This window comes from Callospermophilus lateralis (genome assembly GCF_048772815.1).
Source record: "Callospermophilus lateralis isolate mCalLat2 chromosome 11 unlocalized genomic scaffold, mCalLat2.hap1 SUPER_11_unloc_2, whole genome shotgun sequence".
Lineage (NCBI taxonomy): Eukaryota > Metazoa > Chordata > Mammalia > Rodentia > Sciuridae > Callospermophilus > Callospermophilus lateralis.
The window spans coordinates 383,182-401,514 of record NW_027510154.1 but is presented as its reverse complement, the minus strand read 5'-3'; the positions used below and the strand labels follow the sequence as shown (position 1 = coordinate 401,514).

The 18,333-nt window shown below is 41.9% G+C and overlaps 1 protein-coding gene across 1 annotated transcript in view; it reads right to left on the bottom strand.

Moving 5' to 3' along the window:
• LOC143639866 (alpha-1,6-mannosylglycoprotein 6-beta-N-acetylglucosaminyltransferase A-like) overlaps positions 1-18,333 on the bottom strand; it is a 90,764-nt gene that overhangs the window by 44,400 nt on the left and 28,031 nt on the right. The window contains exons 2-3 of the mRNA XM_077107901.1: positions 2,273-2,349; positions 796-885 (exon numbers count right to left, since the gene is read on the bottom strand). Of these exons, the coding sequence (XP_076964016.1) occupies positions 796-885; positions 2,273-2,349 (167 nt within the window). The remainder of the gene's footprint in view (positions 1-795; positions 886-2,272; positions 2,350-18,333) is intronic.

Genomic DNA, 18,333 nt, shown 5'->3' with positions numbered 1-18,333 from the left:
CAATACAGCAGGTCCTCAAGAAATGAAAAATAGAATTATTGAATCATCCTGTAATTCCATTTCTGGGTATATACTTTCCAAAGAACTAAAAACAAGGTATTCAAGAGAAAATTATACACCCAGGCTCAAAGCAGCATTATTCACAAAAGCCAAATGGAGAAGCAACCCAAGCATTCACAGATAGGTGGATAAATAAGCAAATGGTAGTATATAAACACAGTGGCATATGGTTCAGTCTTAAAATGGAAAGAAACTCTAACACATACTACAACTTGAAGATTAGTGAAGTGAGCCAGATGCAAATTATACGATTTTGTTTTTAGGGGGTAACTAGAATAGTCAAGTTCAAAGAGACAGAAAGTAGAATGATGACTGCTAGATGCTAGGGGACAGAGGTGTGGAATTAGTGCTAACTAGGTACAGAGTTTAAGTTGTGCAAGATGAAAATGATTCTGGAGATGGGTGGCGCTGATGTTTGCACAATACTGTGGAAGTACTCAATGCCACTGAATTGGTCTTAAACGTGGTTCAGAGGGTAGATCTCACATTACCTGTTTTTCACAATAGGAAAAATTGAAGGAAAAAGTGAACAGCTCACTCAAGCCTGTTTTTCTACTAATGAAAAAAAAATCTTTTGAGAGGTGGGGAGAATAATGACAAAAAGACCATAGTTCCTCCATATAAAAACAACACTACACATTTTGAAACTTTTCAAATTCCAGGCTCAGCCACAAAACAGTTTAACCACACACATGCACCCCGCCAGGAGCCACAGGAAGTGAGCTACTTACCTACCTCACTGAGGTAAATAAAAAATGAGCAGGTGGACCCATCCACTCCATAGTCTGCGTAGCAGCGATCCGAGCGCCACATATCTTTCATCCACTGAAATGACAAGCACACACATGAACACCTTTCAGCTCTCCATTCCCTTGGCTCCTACCCATCTGCTGAGAGAAGGAGGGGGTATAAAGGGTGATAGCAGGGTGAATGGTTCAAACCATAGCTTAACAACAGAGCAAGTGGTTGCTGAGCCACGATGACCAGATGTTCAACACCTGGAGCACCCACAGGAAGACACTGGCTTCAGCTAGGCCACAGCTGTAGAGTGAGGCCAGGAGAGGCCATGCCTAGCAGAGTTTTATCAAGGCCAAATGCACATCTTCTGGAAACTAGGGTTTCACCAATGCCTGAAACACAGAGTGTGGGCAGGTGGGCCTGAGTGCAATTTGAGCATCGGGGAGCACCTGCTCCAAAGAAGATCAGCAAGTGCTTGCCAGGTTGGTCTCACAGTCATAACTGCAGACCTAAACTGAAACTTCTCCCTGAAAGTTACTGGGCAGGCTATATAATTTTCTTTTTAACTATAGACTTTATGTTTTAGAGCAGTTTTAGGTTCACAGAAAAAGTGAGTGGACGGTACAGAGCTTCTATGCACCCTTCTCCACAACACAGCACTCCCATCAACATCCTGCATTAGAGTGTTACATTTGCTATAATCAGTGACCTACATGAACACATCAATATCAACTCAAGACCATCATCCACATTAGGCTTCACCTTTGGTGTTGTACATTCCATAGCTTTAGATAAATGTATTATAGCATGCATCCACCATGAAATTATCAATGGGATAGTTCATTGCCTAAATAATCCCTTCTGCTTTACCTCATGTCTCCCACCCCCCCAATCCCCTGGCAACCACTAATCTCTTTACTGTCGCTATGGATTTTTTTAAAAAATGTAACATTGGGCTGGGGCTGCAGGTTGGTGTTAGAGAATGAGCGTAGCATACATGAGGCATGGGTTGGTCCCCAGCACCAAAAAATAAAAAATGATAACTCTGAAAGAGTGGCCCAGTATCGCTGGGTACTCACCACAAATGCAAATGTGGCACCAAAATTATAGCCTGGATTAAATGATCAGGAGCCTGGGACTAAGACGGCAGGGAGGTAGGGGTAGGGGGCAGGTGGACACTAAGAAACCCTCACAGGAAGCACCCACCCACTAGAGGCTGGAAAAGAAAGCAGCATTATGGCAGGCACCCAAAGCGGGCCAGGCTCTTCCAGTGTGACCATGGAGGGTAAATGTTGACTAACTCCATGGGGTTGGCATAAGCAAAGAAGGGTCATGATGGCCACAATGCAATACTGAAGGATGGAGGCACCCCTTAAATAACTTACTTCCAGGTCTCACTCACTCATTTGTATCTGGGGGGGTGGGGTGGAAGATTGAGGATGATGGAAATGAGCAGGTGATGCTTCAGCCTTACCTTGATCTTCCCCTCGTAGTGGGGGTAGCCATCCATAGGAGGCAATACACATTTTTCTCGAGCTCCATTAATGATATCTAAAAAAATGAAAAACAACAAAGGATACCATCAAGTCCATAAAATATACATGCCTAACATCCTTGTCAGCAGAGAGACAGGAAGAGAAACCAAAATAAGAGATGCCCATCATGGCAGCCAGGTTCTGACCCATAGAACCTCACCAGCTCCAAACATGTTTGATTGGTCTGTGGTGAGGACCTGACTCCAGGAGACCCCACCTACAAGATGATGACCTCTGACTGGTGTGCCTTGGCTCAGAACGGTGAGTAGGCTGACCAGTGTGCTTGCTTAGAAATTTGCAAGTGAGAAACAGAGAACCAAATGAATGGGGAGCAGGAAATAAAGCCATGAGATTAGGAGTGCCTGCCAGGGCTGGGGGGTGGGGGGGCATCGGAGGCCACATGGGCAAAGTGAGATCATGCAGAAACTTCATGCAGTCATGTGTATGAGCTCAAGAAACCAACAGGAGACAGAAGGGCAAATAGAACTTGGGTGCAGAGGAGCAGAGAGGCACAAAACACCTGCGCCATCTTGAGGAATTCCCACTGTGGTTCCAATAGGGACAGCTCCTTACAGATATTAGATTTCCACCAGGATTTCTTTATTGCTTTATATATTTTCTCACCACAAATCCCATTTATAGTAACTAGTACAAGTGGATTCCGCTTCCTGGTGACTATAGAATCAAAACTGAAAAAAGAGCAGCATTCTTACAAGAAGCTTATAATCTAAAGAGAAAGAGTGAACAAGAAACTGAACGGTATAGCTGACATGATTCAGGACTGGGCAAGGGAGGAGACCCAACTCAATCTCCAAAGCTCAGAGAAGGCCTCCCAGATCCAATACTAACTTAGCTGAGATGGGAGGACAATGTGGGAATGAGCCAGACAATTTAAAGATGTCTTTCAAAGTACTGAGGTGGGTCCAAATGTAGGAACCCACTTAGGCTGGAAGGAAAATATGTGAGATACTGAGAGGTGAGACAGATGAGACAGGCAGTGCCCACACAGGAAAGACCTCAAATGCCACGACAAGGACTTTGGTCTTTTCCTCAAAGAACAGCAGAGCAATAAATAGTGAAAGGTTTTAAGAAGTGAATAGTTATAAACCGATTTTTCTATAGCAATGATCATGCTGGTTGGAAATCTGGATGACTCTATCTGCTTCATTCTCATTTTGTATCTATATTTTCCAGGAAGGTTTGGAAAATGTCACCTTATTTCCTACCAGTGGTTTTCTATATAAAGAACTAGTCAGAAATCAGATCCCAAATTGCAACATTATTTGATAAATAGTACCTTGGTGGTTATTGGGACTAAAAGAAGAAGTTAGCCCTACAGAGGATCTTAGCTGTACCTAATCCTCAAAAGCCACATCTTTCGAAAGTCTGCAACAGAAATTCATGACTTCTTGATCAGGCATTTCACTGGGACATCTCCACAGGAAGAAACACCCTCCTTATCAGGGATCAGAGGCAGCGTCTACTGGCAGTCAAAACGAAGTTACTTAGATTGTCGGGGCCTCTGTTTTGTTATCTATAAAATGGAAATGGCTGTTGCTCTATTTCTTCTAGCTCTTACTAGCCAAGAGTTCAGCCTGGCTCAGCCACTTTTAGAAATGCATTCTTTGTGTTTCTTCATGCTCTGCCTGCAGCTTCCCTCTCCCACTTGCTAGGGCACAGAAGTCACTAAAGCATGGGCTGCTGCATCAAAGAATACAGAGTACTTCCCAATGACTGTGACTCCCATCAGTGTTGCAAATCCTGGTTTTGCTGGGCAACACTTACCAAGCTGCTAAACAGTAACAGAGGTCCTGAGAAATTAGGAGTCTCCAACAGTTGCAGGATGGGGTGATCAGATGTTTTTGAAGAGATATATAGAGTGAAATGCCCAGCCCCGTACCTCCACTACAGACACTATTCTACTTCCAGAGTGTTTAGAGACCAGAGGCTCCTGACTTGAGTGGCAGGTAGGGTGGGGTGAAGCAAATTCATTAGATGGTCCAGGAAGTAGATAGAGCCCTGGGGCTGGACTATGAGTACTCTTATTGAGAGTTTCAAAAATATGTGATGGCCAAGGTCACTAAACTTTTTCTAAAACACACCCAATATAGGCAGTGTGCCACACAGTCTCTCTCTGATGTAGTAGCCACACAAAAGAATGGGTGGGGCCACACTCTAATATAACTTTATTTACAGAATCAGATACAGACCCTTGTGTTTGCTCTGCTAGGAGACTCCCCAAATGAGATTCATCCTTTCTGTGAACACCTGCTGAACTGATTCCTTCCCCAAGACTAAGGACAAAATATTCAGGGGAATTTTACTACTAAGCTTCAGTCCCAGCCCTTTCTATTTTGAGACAGGGTCTCCTTAAGTTGCTGAGGCTGGCCTCAAACTTGTGATCTTTCTGCCTCAGCCTCTCAGGACACTAGGATGACAGGTGTGCACCTTACTTGGCCTGAAGCCAGTCCTTCTAAGGAGCCCTGCAGGAATTCCTCTGCCTCTTCTGTTCTCCGCCCACCTTCCTTTATATAGAACTCAACCAGGGCTTGCCTCCGTGAAAACACAGTCCTCAACCTGACCCTCTTATGCCCGGTTGGGTTTAGTTGGATTTGGCCTTGCCCTCCTTTGGGCTTCCCTGGACTCCTGTGTACACCTCTCCACCACCATCTGCTATTCTCTTTATATCTGTCCATCTCCTGTCCCAGGTCATGAGGAACACGAGAAGCTAATATCTTTTTGCTGGGTCACCAGGCACTCAGTGAATGCTGTTTGAATGAACGCAGGCAGGTTCCCGTCTTTCCCTCGATCTGACTCCTAGTCTGGGGAGGAGACTCCAGCTAGGCCACAGTTTTTAATCTTCCTCTTGACAGTTTATCAACAAATCTAACAGGGTCTCCTCTGTGATTCTATTACCTAATAGATGAATTTCCTGTCCCTTATTTTGTGACACAGTGATGGTTCTGAATACACAATGGGTTTCCAAAGGCTCTAATGTGCTACAGGCTGTGGGGTGGGTGGAATCAGAGTGCAATAAACAGAAGTTCCAGCCTTCTACCACAGGGAAGAGCTGCTCCCTGAATCCGACCAAGGGCAGAACCTTCCATCACCACACAGCTCCTGAGGACTCTGGGCTTTTTCTCAGAGGACAGCTCCCCATTTTGTTTCCATCACAATGAAAAAAAAAACTCAGTAAATGTTTTTATTAGTTTGTACTCACGGAGAAGTTTCCAACCTGTGGAAGAGTCTGTGATCTGAGTGTGGCTAAGAAACAAAATCTTAATCTAGTAAAGGTTAATGCTAATGCTTTTCAGGGGATGCTTGTAATTACTCTATACAAGGTCCCTTCAAAAGAGGGGGACAGACCCTGCTAAGATGTCACTAGAACGTTTTCCCTGCCATTCACCCAAGTTCTCTCTCCCTGCCATTTTTTTTCCATATGATGAAAGGGCAAAGAAATACAAAGAGATGTTAATATAAGCAATGAGGCTCAGTTCTTAACTGTTGTTGAGGATTCAGTTTCACCTCTCACCTTCACGAAAGCCAAGCTACATCATTGTGGTTCACCTAAAACTTCACCTCTGTACTGATTCTACAGAACTGTCACCCAGCTGTCAACAGAACAGGCAGACTACGTTGGTGTGAAAATTCCTCTGTTTTATAATGGTACCCACACAGTGTAGAAAGTGCTTGGGTACTGGGTTTAATCTATGAGAACAAACACTTTCTGTCATGCTTAGACTTGGGAAGAACACACAATACAGAGGCAGCGGTAGCAAATGGAGGGGTCCACACACATAGATGCGTGCTCCTGTGAAGGGTAGGCAGCATCTCCTGACTGCCACACAGATGCAGCTACGCTGGGAGACATGTGCACAGGGCAAGAGCAGCATTAAACACACACTGACAGGAAACGATGACTGTGAACCAGATAGATTTTTTTTCACTCATGCTTTCCTTCCCATCTGAGGGCAGAAGGGAGGGAAGCAGGGAGTCAGGACACGAAGAAGGAGTAAAGAGGTTTTGAAGGAATGGAGGAGATGGAAATACGGTGATATAAGGCAGGAAGCCAAGGTGGATGGAGGACACTAACAGGCTTATGCAGCACTTGTCTTTCTGGAGTGTTGTCGCACACAGGATCACATTTTAGACAAGGGAGATGGTGACCTCATCTTATAGATGGGAAAGTAGAATGTTTAAAATCCTCAGCACCAACCTCCAAACTCAGCCCAGTCGATGTGAACCTGCTGCCTGCTGTGTGCTGAAATGGGTCCTACTGAGACATAGTCTGCACCTTCTAGAAGGTAACCACCACGTGTGTGGAGGAAGGGACCTTGTGTGGCATGTGGAAGGAGGGGTCTCATGGGGGGATATGGGAAGAGGGACCCCTGTGTGGGAGGTGGGGACCCATGTAACAGTAAAAGAGGTACCTGTCAGCCTCCTGTGGTGGGGGGGAGTGGGCAGGATTTTTGTCCAGGGGTCCAAACTCCACAGGCTTTTTCAAACAACTGAATGAACAAATGCAAAAAGTCGTAAAGAGCCCAAGTTCCCATGAAGTGGAGAGGAACGTTTCACAGAGAAACAAGGGACCAGAAATCCTCTCTCCTAATCACTGACCCAGCAACTCTGAGTTGTGGACCACAGCCTAGGGAACCTGGGCTCAAAATGAGGCAAACAGCAGCAGGAGAAGACCCTTTTCTGCTGGGAGAGGAGATGTGGATTGCTGATATTTAAAGCTTCTTGGAATTTAAAAAGAGAGCTTGTGGTTTTTTGATATGATCTTAATGAATCATTTGTTAACTGTCCTGATGCTTTTACAAGGTTCATCAGGTACTATACAATTGATCTCTTAACTACCCCGTTTGACATACATGCATATATATATTTTTAAGACATCAACTCTTGACTATGCAGCATAGTTCAAACATCTACTGCACACTGAAGTTAATGATAACCAGTCCTCACTGCCGAATCAAAGAGATCTGGAAATAAGGTCACAAAAAGAGTCTCCCAAACAAAAGAGACTGAAGTCAGATGTCAATCTCAATCCTGATTCAGACAGTGCTTATAGGTGGGATGATGCATAAGAAACTCAATCAGCTCTGGGTGATGATAAAGTGATGAAGGAATAGAGGAAAACCAGTGGTAGGGAGAGGGACAGGTATCTGAAAGTGAGCCTCACACAAAGACAGGTATTCAGAGTGAAATTTGCTCTACCATGAAGAGAGGTTGCTCTGCCAAGGCTCACTTTTCTGTACATCGATAACAGTAAAGAAGACAAGTGTTTGAAATGACATCTTAGAAAAGAATTCAAAGGACATAGTGTCATTGGCTTTTTTATTGAGAACCCCCCCAGGTGTCTGAGAGGTTAAGAGTGTCTGATCCCTCACCCTGAGTGAAGAGAGAAAAGGGGCAAAGGTAGAAGACAGATGAGTTTAAAATAAACCTCTCAAAATTCAAAAACTGATGGCCATCTGTTTGCTCCTGGAAGTGTCACAAAACCCAGTTTGATCTTCTCACCTTTACCGACAACTGGGATCACCATCCACACTAGCACGGGCTCCATTCAACTCAAAGGCACTTCACCCATAATTCCTCTCCAATGATAAAAGGTCTCCAGGGATTCTGTCCTGTGTGTAGGACAAGGTGGCAATTTCTCCATGCACACCTCATATGAACATGCAGCTACACTTATCAGAAGGCCCCAGCAAAGTGCACCCCTGTGAACCCACACTGCCTCAGCATCTCAGCAACAGCCAGGAGCTGGCTGGATCTGCACACTTGAGACCCAGCTCTTGCCAGCATCTCCATCAGCTAGCTTGGCTACAGGAGTGAAGAGCAATAAAGCCAACAGAAATCAGCCATGGTAAAATACAGTCTCCAATTAAAATGACCTCACTGCTCATTCTCAGTTTGCAAATACTCACTTAGGGCTGCTTCACAGTTTCGCTATGAGAAAAGTAATTTAATTTCTATAACTGAGCCATGTACACATATTTCAAGCAGAAGACTCTACAGTAATGAGAAGGTCCTTGATCACCAAAGGAATGGGGCAGCCAAGATGTGGCTAACAGGCAAGACTCTATCCCAGAGAGTATAGAGCTTGAGTATCCCTTCTTTTAAATGCCTGGAAGTATTTAAAATCTGAGAGATTTTTCAGAATGGAATATTTGCATAAACTTCTGGTTAAGCATTCCTCATCAGAGAATCCCAAATCAAAAACGTCCCAAAATTTGAAAACTTGGGGGCATCATGTCAACAACTGAAAAAGCTTAGGATTTTCAAGTATTGTGGACATCAGATTAGTGACGCTCAACTAGTACTGGACACTCTGAAAAGGCTTATAATATTTTCTTGTTCTTTTAGTCTAAAAAGCTGGGAATGCAATTATCCCTGTGCAGAGGAATTTTGGAGCTGCAAGAGACTTCATATTTGTCAGACCTTTCTTTACTTAAAACTCTTGATTCATAAAACTACAGCCTAGAGAAATGAAGTGCAATCCTCATTCATTGATGTAACAAAATTTATCAAGCACCTTCCCTGTGCAAGACACTGTGAATGTTCAACCCAGGACTTTGTCTTCTGATTCAAATTCATTCCCAGCATTCTGTTTCTAGGAATTTAAAAGACAAAGAACCAGTAACAGTACCATATTTGTGTTCTGCATAGGAAATTCCATGAATCAACACAGAGGAATAAAATAACAAATTATTTTTCCCTTCTGTAAAAAGCACTTCCAAGGTCCTTGTGGATTTGTTAAATGGAAACCTAGAGCTCCACTGTTGCCCATGTATGAATACTATGGAAGTAATGGAAGTCAACAAGCATATAAAAGTACATTGCCAAGTACAAACATTGTCATAATATTTCCTATCATAATTTGGCCAAATAACCTCAGATTATTTATACTACCCTTGTTCACATATTCTTTCATTATTTTTTATAACTTTATCTTCCTAATTAAGCTTCCAAGAATTAATGAGGTTTTTCCTTTTCTTGGTAAGTTAGTATTAAGAACAGGACCTCGACCAAGATTCTCAGTATGAGAGACAGGACTTATACACATCCATACACTACATGCATACACCAAAACTCCATTCTGATAAGCCCCAAGATGTTGCTTCTAGACATGTCCACCCAGAGAAAAAGGTGCATATCACATGGTAGGCAGAAAATAGATAGGGTTAAATAACTGCCACTCAAATGAAAAAAAAAAAGAGCTTATCATTAGACATCAGGGAAAAACAAATCAAAAGCACAGTGAAACAGGAGTTCACATCAATTAAAATGACTATAATAAAAAATTCAGATAATAACAAGTATTGACAAGGATAAGGAAACATTAGCACCCTCTAACAGTCCCCAAAACTCTGCCATTGATTCATTCAACAAACCCTGGACTTAAATAAGCATCTGTAATGACTTCAGTACCTTTCTAAGAAGTTAACACAGCAATAAAAAACACTCTCTACCTTAAGAGAATATAAAATGCTGTGGCTACTTTGGAAAACACTCTGGCAGTTCCTTTAAAAGACAGAGTGATCATTTGGACCTAGCATTTCTACTTCTTGGTTTATAAAGAACAAAAGCATATGTCCATGCAAAAAAAAAATTTGTACACAAATGTTCACTGCAGTCTTACTGTTAACAGCCAAAAGTTAAACAATTTAAATGCCCATCAGCCAATGATTAGATCAAATGTGATCCATTCGTAGGGTGGAGTATCATTCAGCCATAGAAAGGAATTAAGTGCTAACATTGATGAATCTTTAAAAGTTCATGCTAGATGAAAGCTAGTCACAAGAGGCACTCATTGTAGGGTTTCACTTAAAAGAAATTCCCAGAATAGGAAAATCTATAGAGGTGGGAAGTAGATAAGCATTTGAGGGAGGGGACATGGAGAAGCAGAGGGAGGATGATGGCTAAAGGGCACAAAGTTTATTGTGGGGTGATGAAAATATTATAAAATTAATTGTGATATGAGCAGTAGAACCCCCTGAATATGCTACAACTTTTTTGAATAGGACATTTCAGATGGGTAATTTGCATGCTGTATGAATTCTATCTCAGTAAAGCGGTTACAGAGCCCCTAATAGTCTGCCACCCATTTGTAATGATTTTAATAGCTTCCTAAGAAATAAAGCAACACAAAATAATCTCAACCTCGAGGGTGTCTCGGATAAAATTTGTAAGTTGCTCCAGGAAAGGCAGTTAAAAGTCCAATGTCATGTATAGAGAGGGACTGATGCGACGATGAGGAGGAATGACAGGAAGAGGAAGCCCACGACTAGCGCCCAGGGGGATCAGTAAGCCTCCAGGGTTTCGAAGGCCAATTGTGAACCTCCCAGTTTATATTTGTAGTTATATTTATATCTCCCAGAGAGAAATACAGATACCTAGATTAGAAAACAATTTGATTGCCCCTCATTCCATAGGACCAGATTACTTAAGTACCCAGGCACATAGTCAGGGTCTCTTCTGCAGGTAGGTGTGAGGTTAAGATTAAATTCAGGACCAGTACATGTGAGAACAAATGTCAAATGACCTCAAATTTCAGGACAATCTGCCTGGCTGAGCTATTGTTTTGACACCCCCCCACACCCTCAACAGTTATCTATAGAAAGGTAGCAGAACTGTCCTTTTCTCTCAGTTTGAATATTCTATTGTGAACATGAAATTTAATTTGTTATCTGAAGACTAGAAAGAGAAAGCAGTTGGCCGATTTATCTGAATATTTAGAGCAAGAATTCTCAACCTCAACTTCACACCCAGGATCACCTCAGAGAACTGCATTTACAATTACATACCATGGAAGGGAATTTCTATTGAAGAGGGACTGCAGATATAACAGGGGTCTCCTAAGATCATAAAGGAGCTGGAAAGTAAGTACTGCAGAACACATCACTTGGTGTTGTTTAAACAAGCATCATCCTGCCAGGAATGTAAAAATAAAGCAATACAGCTACAGACAACACATCTTCACAACTTCACAACTTCACAACTTCATCATGATAAATGACTGTTACTGATTTATGTATTTACTACACTATACCTTTGGTCATTATTTTAGTGTACTCCTTGTTATATTTTTTTTTAAAAAGAATATGCCATGTTTTACTGGCAGCAACCTCATCTATCTCTTGTTTACAAGTGTCTCTGGATCACAACAAGAGGATCAATGATGTGGTTGACCTACACCAACTAGGTTTGTGTTCTTGTTTTGTTTTGTGCAGTCTGAAGATGAAATGCAGGACCTTATGCACTTGAGGCAAGTGCTGCACCACTGAGCTACACCTCCAGCCCCACAAGGTTTGTGGAAGCACACTCTATGATGTTCACACAATGATACAATCACTTAATGGCTGGCACAGTTCTCAAGAACATATCCCTATGATTAAGGGACTGATGACTGTAATTGGTCTGGGCACTGGAATTCCTGAAAGTCTCTCAGATGATCCTAGTGGGCAGACATGGTTGAGAACCATGACAATATCAGAATAAAATTTGGACCACAGGTGACAGAGTAGGGTCTTAACCTTTTGTATTCCCTGAACCCCACTGACAATCTGATGATTGGGTATTTCCTTCAAATAATGCAGGAAATGCATGAAATAAAACACAAAGGATTTAAGGGAAACAAATTAGACTTGTTATCATAATACGTTAAAGTTGCAATATGGTAATATGAGTGCCTCTTTATGAATACACAAAGTTATAAGATCCAAAAATGGGTCAGTTATATACCATCATTTTGAAGTTGTGATGACTGAAAAAAATATTTAGAAATCTCTGCAACAATAGTAATGTGATATGGATTCACAGATAACAAAGGTCAAAGTATTCCTGATACAGCTAGTCTCTATATCGGTGGGCGCTACATCCTCAGATTCAACCAAGCACAGATTGAAAATATCCCCCTCAGGATATTATTTTTGTACAATTTTTTCTTGCCATTATTCCTTAAACAATACCGTATAACAATTATTTACATTGCATTAGTGCTTATATGTCATCTAGAGATGATTTAAAGTACAGGGGAGGATGTGTCTAGAATGCACTATTTTATATAAGGGATTTGAGTGGCTGCAGATTTTGGCATCTACAGGGGTCCTGGAACCAATTCTGCTCAGATTCCAAGGTATAACTGTTTTACTTTAGTTTATGCCTGTACCCATAACTGAAGAAAAGGCCAAATTTTAATGAGAACTTGGTCCATAAAAAAAGGGAATTACTTCTCACCACCTAAGTTCACAGTCTTTCCCATACAGAGGAGGGGAAGAGGAGAGGTGAAAACAGACTTATAGGACTTGCTCACCCTTGCATTGATTTGACCACCTTCAATAGAAGGGAGGAAAAAAGCCAATAATATCAACCTCATCAAGTGCTAATTTCCAGTAGACTATCCCTCCTTTTTCTCTTAAATAACTCCGTAAAGTTTCTTCAAGACATGAAAAATGTACATTTCCTGAAAATTAACTGTACTGTATGTTTTAATTACAGCAATATTTTTCAAGTGCCATGTCATGTGAAAAGATTCCTGTTTCTTCCACTAAAAAGACTCAACTGTTTTATCTGCCTGGAGACATCCATCACACAAGTGCTGATATCTTGGGACTTAAAAGGGTTTTTTTTGAAACTTTCTAGGTGTTTAATCAATAGGCTCCTTTTCATATAGTGCTATGCTGCCTGAATAGATTCTGAATGTTTTTTCCCCCATTTAATCTGAATTTAAAATAGGATTAACCATGTACTGAATGGCTGTTATACTTTGGGTACGGCACTAGGCTCTTTTCTTAAATTATTCTAATGTTCACATCCATCATCTCATCTTACTAATGAAGAAATAAAATGATTAAGAATTTCAAAACAGTTGATGTTACAAAATCATTTTCTGAGAAAAACAGTGTGTATATGAAAGAGAGAACCCAAGCTACATTAAAATTCGTGTTTGAAATTCCAGCTATAAATTAAAAGGTACTTATTTTTAAGTAAGTAAATAATAAAATATTGTCCTGGGGTAGGAAGGAGACATCACTTCACTTTTCCTAGAAGCAGACAGAATTAAGTGGCTCAAAAGTTGATCTTTCTTCATAGCCAAACTTTCCTAACTGTAGAATGACTTCTCAAATTTCTTCCATTCATGAGTAATACAATGTTCTTATAAAAATTCAAGAGTCAATGGCATTGTCAGACCCAGAATGCAGGCATATGGCAGTCAAAACAGCAGTCACCACTCTGCAGAGGCCAAAGAAGGTGAGCTGCAGACGCTAGTGCCCAATAGACCAGGAGGCACTGGCCCATGTAATGTCTTGAACAAGTTAGGGAGGTTCCCAATGTCTCATGTCCATCAAAGACAACAGGAAGGTTCTCATTCATCACTACTAAGAGACTTTAAAAATGACCCTACTCAAACACTTTAATTCTAAAAGTTCTCAGAACTCATTCCCTTCATCATGATAAAAGAAGTGGGGCAGGATGAAGTGGAGTGACATCAGTTTTACTTTATGCCCGCTATGAAATCAGTTCTTCATTTAACCATTTAATGGGGAGGGGGAGACTTATTGCTGAGAGCCATAGCCAAGTAGGAAAGACGCATGGCAATTTCCTTGTCAGCCTACCCAATGTTGTTTAGAGGGAGGACTCTCCATTGTGGAAATGGGCTTGCCTTGGACCCAGGTCATTTGCAGTGACATTCCATGAAAGGTGACCTTGCTCAGGGATTAGGGCGGATCTGGGTTTAGGGCGGATCCGGGTTTAGAGTGGATCCGGGTTTAGGGTGGATCCTGCTGGGAATAGGGCACCCGCTCCTTGAGTTCCCGCAGGATTCAGAGAGTATTTGGGATGCAGAGCCCAGTGGAGGTGTGGATTTTCCCAGAATGTGGGTGTAGAGTGCCGGTGAGAGTTCGGGAATAAAGAGTTGCTGTTTGAATCTACAAGGCTTTTGTGGTGGCTCAGTTATTTTGTGCCGAGCCAGACTGTGGCAACTTATCATTAATGAGTTGTTTCAACACTAACCAAAACTATAAACATAACTAAGAATGCCCCAAACCCTCCGTAATGCCAGATAAAGAGTTGAGAAACGAAATCAGGAAAGAAAGATCACACGGAAAAGACCAGACTCACCAATAACATGGACATGTTGAAGACAGTCTTACAGAAAAATCACAGCACTTACCTTATATTCTCAAACCACTTATCCCACCAGGGTGGAAATGTAGAAGAGGCCAGAGCTTAAAAACAAATGGAGGCATGGTATGTCAAGAAAGAACTGGCATTATTAAGTCCTAGTAAGTTTAAGGGACTTTCACAAGCATAACTCCTTTATTTTTTCCCAAAACCTTATCAGATCAGTAATCACCTCTCCAATTTATAAATGAAACTGAAAGTTAGAGCAATTAAGCAACTTTCCCAGAAGAAACATGGTCAGTAACAGAAATGAGAATTGGAAAGGGTTGTCCTTCCCCTGAGGCTCCTTCTCCTGCCCCCCACTCCCCTCAGATCTTCTTAGTTATTTTCACTTCAAATTTTAAGACTCGGGAAAATTGTATCTCAGATTCTTAAGGATGGGAGTGGTGGGGGAGAACTTTCCTAGGTCATTATCTCTTGGAGGATAAGGGGAAATATCAACATATATCCAGGAAGGGAGAAGAGGAGGGAGATAAAAGCAAACTGATTGATTTAAAAAATAAAATAAAATTAGGGAGGTTGAGGTGGAGCCCAGAAATTATACATCCTGAGTATTCAATTTCTAAACAGGAATATTTAGCAAATCATTTGTGAACATCTGAAAAGATGATCCTACAAAGAATAATTGGTAAACAGCCAGGCACGCCAGGGTAAACCCAGGTCCTTTCTGGAAGGGATGCTTAGCCTGGTCAACCTAGAGGTGGTACAGACTCATGGTCTCTGTCTCAACAAGCCATCCGACATGGTCGCCTGTGAGACATCACTCTCAATGGCCCAAGGACATCTAAGGCCCTCCCAACCTTCAAAACCTCCTTCAAAATCATTTTGATCATATATCCCTTCAGTCCCAAATAAGCATTACCCTAACACATTTAAAAAAAATGTATATATATATATATATATATATATATATATATATATATATATATATATATATATATATATTACTGCCAACGTATAACTAAGTAAAATTTAAGATTTTAATTTTTAAGGGTGAAAAAATGCAAGTTTTCTTCTCCCCTGAGCACTAAATGTTAGAATTCACTGCCCTGGACATGCAACAATGCAGGTCTTAGGCCCAATGATTTCCCTCCACCTGAGCCACCTCCACTGCCAATGACAGTGACTTGCTCTTCACCATGACAGTCCTGGAATCATTCCTTTCCATTTTATCGTCATCCACGCCTCTCCCCTCCATATTCTCTTAGCCCCCTGGACCATCTACTATCAGTGCCTTCTTCTCCACATCCTTATCTTACCTCTCTGATCACCCCACCAAAATCCCCACCTTTTAACAACAAATTATGGCTTTGCTTCACAATCTAACTTCCCTTCTGCACTCAGGGAGCTCAAAAAAAATAAAATAAAAATAAATGAATGAATATAGAGTACCTACATAAACAATGTGACCAGGTTAATGAGGCCCTGGTTTTCCCCAGGTCGCATAATAATTCAAGACTTTTCTTGTCCTCAGCCAACTCCATTTCCCTTCCTCCTCAGCCAAGCAGAACATGCACTACCTTCCTTCCTCCCACCTGCTAATTAATGGATCTCCCTCATTCTCTTGTGTGTTAAAACATTCTCTGAGCACACACTGTATGGTCAGCATTTCCAGACAGGACTAAATCTCACAGTGCTTCCTCTCCATAAGCAAGAAAGTACCAGGGACTAGGCAATGCTGAGAATATAGATCTTTACAAAATAGGGAGCAAGCATGGGCAGAGGTAGGGCTCACCTTACTCCCTGCTCACCTCTGCTTTCTCCAATTTTTTTAAAAAAATATTTGCATTAAAATTCAAATAACATACTTAGAAATGTATAATTCATATGGGGGAGGGATGTTCAGCTCAACGGTTGAGCATGTGCCTGGCATGCATGAGGCTTTTGGTTCCATCCTCAATACCAATAAAAAATAAAGTGTACAATTCAGTAGCATGTAGTACATTCACCTTGTTGTACAACCATCACCTCTGTTTAGTTTCAGAATCCCTGAACCTAGTCTTCCTCCCCAGGCCCAGGAATGACACTCATCTGTTTCCTGTCAGTGAATTTATCTTTCCTGGACATTTTATATCAATGAAGTCAGCAATGCCCTCTCCAATTCTGAAACAGCTCTGCCCTTCCTGCTTTGTTCCTCCAGTCTCTCTCTCTTCAGTGCTTTTGGTCCGCGTCTCACATCTGTCCAGAAATGCCCAGTCCCCTCCTGCCTATGCCTTGGAAATCTCCCTGTGAACTGATCTTGCCTATGAGCAATTCTCTGACCCCTTAAAAACAATCCCATACTTCCTTTGACCTTCTTCCTCTTGTCAGTACAGGTCCAACACCTTCCTTCCCTTCTCAGCCTCTGATTCATTCAGCAGAATTTGGGAAGGTCCTCAAAGACTTCCAAATGGACACAAGCAATAAAAACTTGAAGGCCTTATATGTTAGTCAGCTTTTCATCATTGTGACAAAAATACCTGACCAGAAAGAGGAGCAAAAGTTCATTCCAACCTCCCAGTTTCAGAGGTTCAGTCCCTGGTCAGCCAAATCCATTGCTCTGAGCCCAAAGTGAAAACATCATGGCTGAAGGGCATGGTTAAAAAAAAATGCTGCTTTGCTGCTTAGTACAGGACAGCCAGGAAGCAAAGAGTTCCAGTGTCCAGGTATAAAATACAATCCCCAAATTACACCTGTAATGACCCATTTCCTCCAGCCACGCCCCACCTGCCTACAGTTAGCAGCCAGTAATCCATTCAAATTATTCATTCTTCGAATTAATCAATCCACTGATTAGGTCACAGCTCCTCATAATCTAATCATTTCACCTCTGAACAGTCCTGTATTAACACAAGAGTTCTGGGGGAACGCCTCATATCCAAACAACACCACCATATCTCCCAGGTGCCTCTGGTCAAATGATGTATGTGACCATGGATAACTGGTGATGAAGTGTCTCCATGCCTTCTCAATTTTCTTATCTGTAAAATGGGAATCAGAATACTACTGATTAAATTAAATTATAGATGAACACAATATCTTTATTTTGTTTGTTTATTTTTATGTGGTGCTGAAGATGGAACCCAGTATCTCACTTGTGCAAGGCAAGCTATCTGCCACTGAGCCAAAACCCCAGCCCCCTCATTGGGTCTTTTTGAAGAGTAGATGAGTATACCGAGTACCCAAAGTGCTCAAAAAAAATGTGTGAGGCATGCAGTGAGGGTTCAAAAATGTTATCACCAGGGTCAGGATTACCTATCTCATAAGACCCTTGGCCCTGCTTGCTCAGGAATGGCTGCTTTAGCAGCCATTTTTCAACTTTGGTGGCCAACTTCTTTTCAACGTAGCCTATAAGTGCAAGAATTTTTCAAAGGACTGGCTCTTCCAGGGTAACACTTTTTCAAGGTGATATCATCCATTCTCCTGGCTTTCACTGCTACCTGATGCTGACAAGGCCACAACCCCCCATTTATTCTTGTCTTTACTTCCGGGGCTCAGTTCTGCACCTATATGGGAACACCTCTGCACACATTAACACCCCCAGAGTGGCTTGAATAAAGCGTTCCCTGAATTAAGAATCATCCTGACCTTGCACTTCTCACCACCTCCCTGCCTGCCACCCTTTCCCCTCCTGACTTGAGTTTTCCATGATCTCTCACCAAGACATCAGCCTGCCCTTCCTGTCCCATCGTATTCTGTACCCTGTTTTGCATACAGTGGCAGGAAAAGCCATCCAAACTCCAAATCTGCCCAAGCCACACTCCTCCTTAAATTCTTGCAGGAGTCTACTCTCCACTGTTCTCAGGATCAAGTCCAAATGCCTTCCCAGGGAAAG